This window comes from Oryctolagus cuniculus, chromosome 2 (genome assembly GCF_051225735.1).
Source record: "Oryctolagus cuniculus isolate XC-2025 breed Fujian yellow rabbit chromosome 2, ASM5122573v1, whole genome shotgun sequence".
Lineage (NCBI taxonomy): Eukaryota > Metazoa > Chordata > Mammalia > Lagomorpha > Leporidae > Oryctolagus > Oryctolagus cuniculus.
The window spans coordinates 183,483,679-183,493,212 of record NC_142868.1 but is presented as its reverse complement, the minus strand read 5'-3'; the positions used below and the strand labels follow the sequence as shown (position 1 = coordinate 183,493,212).

At 62.4% G+C, this 9,534-nt stretch overlaps 1 protein-coding gene across 1 annotated transcript; it reads left to right on the top strand.

The window, feature by feature from the left end:
* Positions 1–9,165, top strand: MFSD2B (MFSD2 lysolipid transporter B, sphingolipid). Its single transcript, XM_070069524.2, has 13 exons — positions 1–90; positions 1,416–1,540; positions 2,002–2,125; positions 2,374–2,452; positions 2,546–2,676; positions 4,271–4,361; positions 4,480–4,601; positions 4,995–5,078; positions 5,294–5,374; positions 5,553–5,662; positions 5,858–6,001; positions 6,413–6,589; positions 7,209–9,165. The coding sequence occupies exons 1-13, from the start codon at positions 1–3 to the stop codon at positions 7,231–7,233; spliced, it is 1,383 nt and encodes a 460-aa protein (XP_069925625.2). The 3' UTR covers positions 7,234–9,165.
* The last annotated feature ends 369 nt before the right edge of the window (positions 9,166–9,534 follow it).

Sequence of the window (9,534 nt, the reverse complement as noted above, 5' to 3'; positions counted from 1 at the left end):
ATGTGCTATGGCATCGGTGGGGTCCCGAACCAGGTGGCCTCCAGTGCCACTGCCTTTTACCTGCAGCTCTTCCTGCTTGATGTGGCCCAGGTGAGGGGGCAGCAGCGCGGTGCCCGCTGCTCACGTCTTCCCTGGTGTCGGTCCTTCCGCCCCACTGTGCCCAGCGCCACTCAGGCCACCTGCTGCTGAGGGCTGTCTCGGGGGTGTCTGCAGCCGGACTTTAGAGGGCAATGGGGAACCACTGTTAGTGCCCCTCGATGTAGAAGCAGCTGCATAAGCGAGTTGCACTGAACCCACACACTGGACAGTGGCACGGCCGTTCCAGTGGTCTGCCCTGGTTGATCCGAAGCATTTCTGCAGTGCCAATAAGAATAGCTAGTTTTAGGGGCCAACACCGTGGCTCACTTGGTTAATCCTCCGCCTGCGGTGCCTGTATCCCATATGAGTGCCGGTTCTAGTCCCGGTTGCTCCTCTTCCAGTCCAGCTCTCTGCTGTGGCCCGGGAAGGCAGTGGAGGATGGCCCAAGTGCTTGGGTCCTGCACCCTCAATGGGAGACCAGGAGGAAGCACCTGGCTCCTGGCTTCGGATCGGCGCAGCACCAGCCATAGCAGCCAATTGGGGAGTGAACCAACAGAAGGAAGACCTTTCTCTCTTTCTCTCTCATTGTCTATAACTCTACCTGCCAAATAAAATAATAATAATAAAAAAAGCTAGTTTTAGAGAATAGTGTATAAAATAGTCCCATTTCAGCAAAAACACCCTCCATATTTGTGTGTGATTTCAGTAAGAGCACGGGAAAACACTGGCAGGACACACACCAAGGTGCTCGGGTCGTCCCCAGGAGGGAATGCCCCAGGGCGGAGCGCGAGCAGCAATGGCTTCCCCCTGGGCTGTCTGTGCTCCGGGATGTCCGTTTACACAAGGTTCCAGGGCTCAGATGCACATCCATTCACGGGGAGATGATCAATGAAATGCTGTCAGCAGTTGTCTCAGGGTGGTGGCAGTGCAGATGAGCTTCGCTTAATATGTTTCCTGTACTGTATTTTTCTAATGAGTGCACCATTTATGTATTCAGGAAGATCAATAAACTGCTATTGTGAAACAAAACGTCTGCCTCTGACTGTCAGCCTGGGTCTACCATGTTGCTCAGAGCCAGCCCCTGATGAGGAAGGGGCCCTCGAATCTTGGACGGGCATGCGCCGGTGTGCGTCTCCCTCCCGCATGCCCCTTTCTCCGGGGCAGATGCCCCAGAGCCTTCTGGATTGGAGTCCTGGGGAGGAGGCTGCGCAGTCTTTCCCCCTGTGGCTCTAGCCCTCGCTGAATTCCCAGGTCGCCCTGCTCAGGGGAGGGCCAGCCCGGACTCCCTGTGACCCTGCCACGCCTTGGCTTTGTCTCCCCTCCCCTGTCCATTTCAGATCCCTGCTGCCCAGGTGTCACTTGTCCTGTTTGGAGGGAAGGTGTCTGGGGCAGCCGCTGATCCTGTGGCTGGGTTCTTCATCAACAGAAGCAGGAGGACAGGATCTGGACGACTCATGCCCTGGTGAGTGGCCCCATGGTCCTTAGGGTGCAGGCCAGGTGCCTGGATGCTGAGTTCACTGTGTACGGCGCAGACTGCTGGTGAGAGCATGGGACTGGACAGCAGGGCAGGTGCACCGGGGACTGGACTGCTCTGAGGCACGTGGCAGTTGGGAGATGACCTTGGAGCTCTCCCTCACCAGATGCCACAGGGCTGGAGCAGGCCAAGCCTGCAGCCCTGAGTGTGGTCAGCCTGGGCTGGAGGCCAGGGAAGGTCTCACAGAGGAAGTACAACTTGACTTCCAGTGTCCTTTTAACAAGGACTGGCACGGCAGAGTGCTGGCAGTGAGTGACCCCCCAGTCCTCCGTCTCCATAGCTCCCACCACACGCTCCAATCACGCTTCTCGAGTGGCAGAGAAGGGCCTGGGTTGTTCCGGCTGGGAGCCTGCTGGTGCGGTGGGTGCTCCACCTTGCTGTGCCCGCAGGGTGCTGGGCTGCACGCCCTTCATCGCCGTGGCCTACTTCTTCCTCTGGTTCCTACCCCCCTTCACCAGCCTGCGAGGCCTCTGGTACACCATCTTCTACTGCCTGTTCCAGGCCTTGGCCACGGTAAGCGGCGCCCATTGCCCCCAGGGCCAGGGGACCGACCACTAGTTCTGGGGACGCTGCTCTGGGCTCGATGTCCCCTCCTGCCTTTGAGCCCCAGCCCTGAGCCTTGGGTGACCAGTAGGGATGTGTCAGTGTGGCTGAGGAGCAGGGGTGGAACAGGGCGGTGGTGGCCCTTGGCTTGGTGAAGCGGGGCTCCCGCTGGCCGCTCTGGGTTACGGGGCCATGCTGAGCTGCGCCAGTGCCTCCAGTTCTTCCAGGTGCCATACACAGCACTCACCATGCTCCTGACCCCCAGCCCCAGGGAGCGAGACTCGGTCACTGCCTACCGTGAGTGCAGCCGTGGGGAGCGGACAGGAGGGTGCTGCCCCGGGGCCCCGTGCCTAGCCGCCCTGGGCACCTTGCACAGTGCTGTGTCTCCAGGGATAACCATGGAGATGGTGGGGACGCTGATGGGAGCCACCGTCCACGGGCTCATCGTGTCTGGCGCCCACGGGCCCCATGGGTGTGAGGATGCTGCACTCCCCAGGCAGGCCGCCCTGTCCCCCGACGCGGTGAGTGACCCTTCTCCCAGGGCTGCTTCCTCCCTGCGCCCGGCACCCTCCCTTCGTAGTCCTTCTGGGCGAATTTTGTTCCCTCCCTGAGCCTCTAGCCGAGAGCTTCAGCACCCAAGGTCCTGGTCCCTTGTGTACACAGGGATGGGCTGCCCTGAGGGGACATCTATCCATGCCCCAGGGAAGGGACCAGGTTGGGAAGGCCCTCAGGCAGGACGCAGGAGAGGACAGAGAAGCCCCCAGCCCTGTCCAGGCGACCCCCACCAGCGGTGTGAAAAGAAATGAGAAGGGGAAGCCAGGGAGCAGGCCCCGCCTCTGCCCGCAGACGGCCCCTCTTCAGCCATCAGTAGATGCATCTGTGAGCCATCGCCTCCACCCTCCTGTTCTGTAAGCACAGGACCCACCCTCCCCCCAGCCCACTGCAGGGCACCGGGGAACTTGTCAGAGGGGCAGTTTTCACACCCAACCCACACCTCCTGGGGCCCAGCAAGTGGATAGGAACAAGCCCTCAGGGGATTCTGACCACGCTCAGGCTTCAGAATCCAGGGCTTGGGTAATGCGTGAACAGCACGGACGCCACCCTCTGCAGGGCCAGCTCAGAGCTGGTCTGTGTGCATGGGGATGTCCCTCTCCCCCCGCCACTGCTCGCACCACAACTGAGCCATCGCAGCCTCCAGCGCTGGGACCTGCCAGGTGCCCACGAGGTGCCCGGATCAGGACGGCGAGGGGCTCCCGCCCAGGCACCCTCCAGTTCACCATGGCACTGCCAATCTAGGCATTGCCCTTCCCCAACCAACCCTCCCTCCCCCTACCGCAGGCCCCCAACTCCATGCCCCTCCACGTTACCTGGTCACTGAGGTGCAGGGTGACAGTGGCCTGGGGTTGAGGAGGGGGAGGACGCCAGGTAGGAGCTGGGGTGCCGAAGAGGGGGGATTGGGAGGCTGAGAACCCACTCCTGGGAGGCAGTACCTCCGGTGAGCCCAGGCTGGAAGCCCATGGCAGCTCATACCCACCTCCCATCCGACGTCATTCAAATTCCAGGTAAAACCATCACGACAGCTGGGGCAGAGCATTAAACCCAAGCACAGCGCTTTCTGAGCACAAGGCCCAGGGCACCAGCGTGGGACCTGCCCCTGTGAGAGCCCTGGGCCCCGCTCCCCGCCCCGCTCCCCAGAGCAGCCTCTGCTGAACTGCTGTCGCCCCCACCGGTCCCTCGGGGCAGCTTCAGCACCTGCAGCTTTTCTCCAGGACAGGGAGTGTGTTTTCTGCACCTGCCGGGGTCACTGTGTGACACTGACCTGGAGCCGTCTTGTGGATGCACAGGGCTCACCTGGTCATCAGCAGCAGGGGCGGGCTGGTGGGGACAGCGCTGGTGGCATCGATGCCCGGGGCAGTGGAAGGGGTGTGTGTGCAAAGTCCTTTCTGTCCCCTCTCCTGCTGGGGAGGCTGGGAGGAGAGGTGTCCAGCCTGCCTGGGCTGGAGTCCCTCTGCTCCCCTCAGGGACACTCCTGCCCTGGTCTAGGGACAGGGAAGGCTGGGGGCACAGCCAGGGTTGGAGACATGAGCCCGACTCCGGCTCTGCCCTGTCCCGCAGACACGTCTCTACTGCATCGCAGCCGCCGCAGTGGCTCTGACTTACCCCGTGTGTAGCAGTTTGCTGTGTCTGGGGGTGAAGGAGAGACCAGGTACGGGGTGGGGGCAGTGAGCGTGTGGGAAGCAGAGGCTGGGGGTGGGGCTGCTCTGGGGGGGGGCAGGTTTTGTTTGGATGCTGCCAGGCCTCGATGGCACCTTCCTGTGTTGTAGCCTCCTCTGCCCCAGCCTCAGGCCAAGGCCTGAGCTTCCTGGCTGGGCTGGCCCTCACTGCCCGGCACCCACCCTACCTGAAGCTCGTGGTCTCCTTCCTGTTCATCTCAGCCGCCGTTCAGGTACCTCTGGCCAGCAGCGCCCACCCTGCACAGGTGGAGTCTGCCCCGCCACAGCCGAGTCCAGCCTGAGGCTGGCCCTGGGAGGAGACCCGGGGCGGTGGGGCCGAGGGGGTCTGGGCCCAGGCGCCGGGAGCTGATGGTGCCTGGAGCGGTTTGCTCTCCTGTCTCTCAAAGCTCAGTAAAGTCCCTCTGACTTTAGCTGTGCGAATGGCAAGGGTGGACACAGTGTTGGCGACAATGTCGGGGACATGTCCTTCTCAGGGGCGGTGATGGCATGATGGTGATAATCTGAGTTCAAGGTCCCAAAAGAGCACCAGGCTTGAGCCCCTACCCTTGCCCGTGGTTTCTGCCGTTCCCTGCACACGCCCACTTCCTGTCCCCGCCCCTCCACAGGTGGAGCAGAGCTACCTGGTGCTGTTCTGCACACACGCCTCCCGGCTACACCACCACGTGCAGAGCCTCGTGCTAACCATCCTGGTGAGGGGACCGGGCTGGCAGAGGACAGGGCACTTGGTCCTTGACCCAACACGCATGCGGCCAGAGTTCTGGTGGCCAACGTTCTGGACTCTGCATTGGGCCACTGCATCCCAGCAGCGGGTGGGATCGGGGCCAGGCTCGTAATGCTCACAGCCACTGCTCAAGCCAGGGGCGGGCGGGGCTCTGGGTGAAGGCGCCCTTTGCTTTGCTTTCAGGTCTCGGCTGTGCTGAGCACCCCGCTGTGGGAGTGGGTTCTCCAGCGGTTTGGGAAGAGGACCTCGGCCTTTGGAATCTTTGTGAGTGAGGCAGGAAGCAGGGGGTGGGGTGCAGGTGACTGGAGACGGACAGGACAGCATCTGTCCCCTGTGTCGCGGGGCCAGGGGCCAGGTCAGCAGCACAGCATGAGCATGTGTGGATGGAAGAGCGAGCCCGGGGCACAGGGGGAGGGACCAGCTGGTGTGGCTGTCTCGCCAGGTGATGGTACCTTTCGCGATCTTGCTGGCCGCTGTGCCCACAGCCCCCGTGGCATACGTCGTGGCCTTTGTATCTGGCGTGAGCATCGCCGTGTCCTTGCTGCTTCCATGGTAGGCACCGCCCCTCCCCGCCAGTCTGCTATCCCAGGCCTGTGCAGGAGATGGGGGCCGCCAGTACTACCTCCGGGGCTGGAGCGGTGGGGGTGAGGGTAGCACGCATCCCGCCTGGCTCGCGGTGGCCGGTGCTGGCCTGGGAGCTGCTGGCTGCCCAGGGGCCTCAAGGGGGACTCCCCGGGCCCTCTGCAGGTCCATGCTGCCGGACGTGGTGGAGGATTTTGAACTGCAGCACCAGCACGGCCCGGGCTTGGAGACCATCTTCTACTCCTCCTACGTCTTCTTCACCAAGCTTGCGGGCGCAGGCGCGCTGGGCATCTCCACCCTCAGTCTGGAGTGAGTCCCTGACCCTCTGCCTCTCACGCCCTGGGTCCACCTTGTGGCTCAGAGCCACCCCGGGCGAGGGAGGAAGTGGAGCGGGCATGCGCCAGCCAGGGTGCAGCTCCCTCCTGCGTGCCCCCTTCTTGTCCAGGGCAGGGTGCCCTCGGAGCCTTCTGGCTGGGAGTCCTGCCACCGAAGATCCCCCTCCTACCCGGCTAAGGGCACCCGTGGGCGGGGGGCAAGCTCCGCTGAGTGGAGATGGCAGGGGCCACTTCCCTGTGCACGTGACTGGCCCCTTTCCGAAGCTGCGGCCCCGCGGTCACAGGAGAAGCGGTCTCAGGAGAGTGGGAGTGGGGTCGGGGGCCCTGTCCAGGCAGCCCTGCGGGGCAGGACCTGAGCTGGCACGAGGGGCTGCCGTTTCCCCAGGTTCTCGGGCTACCAGGCGGGAGCCTGCCAGCAGGCGGAGGAGGTGGTCGTGACCCTCAAGGTCCTCATTGGAGCTGTGCCCACCTGCATGATCCTAATCGGCCTGTGCATCCTCATGGTCGGCCCCGCCCCCAAGGCGCCAAGCCAGGACACCTCGCGGCAGCTGAGCCTTCAGAGGTGGGTGCCCCCAGGCGCGGACTCCCAGGCCCGGGCCGCACTCGGCTGAGCCTTGCCTTTGCTCCCGGGATGTTTTCTCCTCCCTGGGCCTGCCTAGGGGGGACCATGGGCAGGCTCCTTCCTGCTCTCCTGTTCTGGGCACTTCAGCTACCTGCCCAGCCTTCAGCACCTCCCGCACCCGGGGCTCCTGCAGCTGCCCCTCCACTTCCCCCAGTCCTGTCTCGGTGCAGGGTGAGCGATGGCTGTCACCGGCCAGGGTCCACCCTCCTGGGGGCTGCAGGAGCCCTGCTCTGCCCTGGTCCTTCCCCCACTGCGCCTGCCTTTCCCAGTAGCCTGTGGGGACCCTGGAGGCTGGGCTGTATTCATTTCTGGATCCAGAAAGCCCGGTACCGAGCCTGAGGCCCAGCAGGTGCTCAGAGAAGGCCCGCGAGGGCTTCAGAGACCCCCAGACTCACACACGCGTCCCGCGGAGGCCTACTGAGCCGCCCCGATGAGCAAGCTGCTCCATGGCTCCTGCAGAAGCACCGCTGTAGCTTCCTTAAGGCTCCCCTGGGGGCTCGGGGGCAGGTGAGGCTCCGGCCCACCCCACCCTCATCCTGGCTTCTTTCCCTTCCTGCAGGAGGACCAGCTACAGCCTCACCTAACGCGGGAGCCGGCGTGCTGCTCCACGGCCCTTCCGCATCCACCTCGCCGAGCCGGGGTGCGCTGACTGGGCTGCAGGACGCCGCCCTAGCAGCTCTGGTTCCACTGAAGACGGCCTCAGAGAGACCTGTGCCCCGGTCCGCCGCAGCTCTGCCTGCGCCGCCAACAGCAACCAGTTCTAGAGTACGGAAGCCCCCTGGCCCGGCCCCAGCAGCGGGACACAGACGGTTTGCCCTGAGGCCCCAGAGTCTGTGCAGACAGGAACAGGCCGTGGGGCCACGTGGACTTGCCTGGGGTGCAGACACGGACAGCGCCAGCCCGCCCAGGCGCGCTTGGGGCAGCCGTGGCCATGAGAGCGTGGGTGGCGCCACAGGCGTTTCTCAAGCTCCCTCTCTGTCCCTAAGTTGCTGCCACTGTTTCTGTCAGCACAAAGCTCCATCACGTGTACAGAAGAGTTGTTTGTGTAGGCATATTGTTCTGGAACTTTCTCGAAGGTTGTTCAGGGGCCATGTCTTTGGGGACGAGAGAGCTACTGAGGTTTACTTTTTCAAAAACAAAGTAAAGGGTTTATCGTCTAGTCAGTCTGTGAGCTGTGACTGTGGCCCTGCGACCCCGCGGTGAGAATCCAGGAGGGAGACGGGCATGCCCGTGTCACTGAACCTGGGCCTGTCCAGGCTCCTGCAGGAGACACCAGGCTGAGGCCACGCCGGCTCATGTGCACAGGGGCCTGAGCTGGAGTGCAGAACCCCCGGGAATGCCTGCCTGGAAAAGTTCAGGCACCAAAACGGGGGGCCTGGAGAGGCAGGCTTGCCCCCACGCCCCAAGCTCTACCCCTCCCTGGGGTCGGCTCCCCTGAGCTCATGGCCCAGGGCTCACACCCGGCCTCAGACAGGAGGAGTTCCCGGGGCTTCAAGCATCCCGCCTCCCCGCCGCCTCCCCCTACACTGCGCCAGCCAGGGGTCTCACCTGGGCTGTGTGATGCCTCAACGCCCGCCCTCGTGACGCCGCCGTGAATGGCTGACCTTGAGGTCAGAGGACACCAGGGAAAGCCCAGGCCTGGCCTCCCGGGACTGTGGAAGGAGCTGACAGGAAGCTCTGTGCCCCTTCCTGCTGAGCACCGGTGGGAACACGGACCCCCCCCCCCCCCCACACACACACCCACTCCCACACACACACACAGGCATGCTTCTGGCAAACAGGCGGGAAGAGTGTCTACCCTGGGCCATCGCTGGCCCTGTGGAGAAAGCCCCTGGCAAGAGAAGGCCGGGAAAGCTGCCAGGCCTTGTTACGGGACGCACTGGGAACCTGGGCAGTGCGGGTAGGATCAGAAGCCTGCGCCACGTTCATCATCTGCTGTGTGGAAGCAGAGCTCCGAGTCCTCGGACTGACCGGGGGGCGTTTGCAGGAACCCCTGCTTTACCGCCATGTCAGGCATCGGTATGGCATCTGACCTGGGGACAGCCCCCTGGGACTGGGCCCTTAGCCTGCAGGGTCTGCGTAACTCCAGGCAGTATCAGGCATGGGTCACACTGGAGGATGCTCGGGTTAGTGTTCACGGAGAACTGGAGAATTTTCTGGTGTAGAAAACCCACATATTTGCTGTCAGAAGTGTGATGAGGGGCCGGCACTGTGGCGCAGTAGGTTAATCCCCCGCCTGTGGCGTTGGCATCCCATATGAGTGCCGGTTCAAGTCCCGGCTGCTCCACTCCAGTCCAGCTCTCTGCTATGGCCTGGGAAAGCAGCAGAAGATGGCCCAGTCCTTGGGCCCCTGCACCCACATGGGAGTTCAGGAAGAGGCTCCTGGCTTTGGATCGGCGCAGCTCTGGCCATTGCAGCCCTTTGGGGAATAAACCAACAGAAGGAAGACCTTTCTCTCTGTCTCTCTCTCACTGTCTGTAACTCTACCTCTCAAAATAAATAAAAAATCTTTAAAAGGAAAAGCTGGCCTTTTTTTTTTTTTTTTTTTTAGTCTCATAAGCATTAAAGGAATTAAATATTTAAAAATATTCCCACAAAGAAAACACCAGATACAAATGATTATACAAGTTCCATCATTCAGTCAAGGATCAATCCTACCTTAGGGAAACTCCCCGAACAGGAAAGGGCATCCTCTCCCACACACTGTATGGGGCCAGAGTAAGTTTGTTACCAAAACAAAAACAGACAAAGTAAGAAAGGCTAACCTTATTCATTAACAGAGACTCCTAGGGGCCGGCGCTGTGGCGCAGCAGATTAAAGCCCTGGCCTGAAGTGCCGGCATCCCACATAGGCGCTGGTTCTAGTCCCCGCTGCTCCTCTTCCAA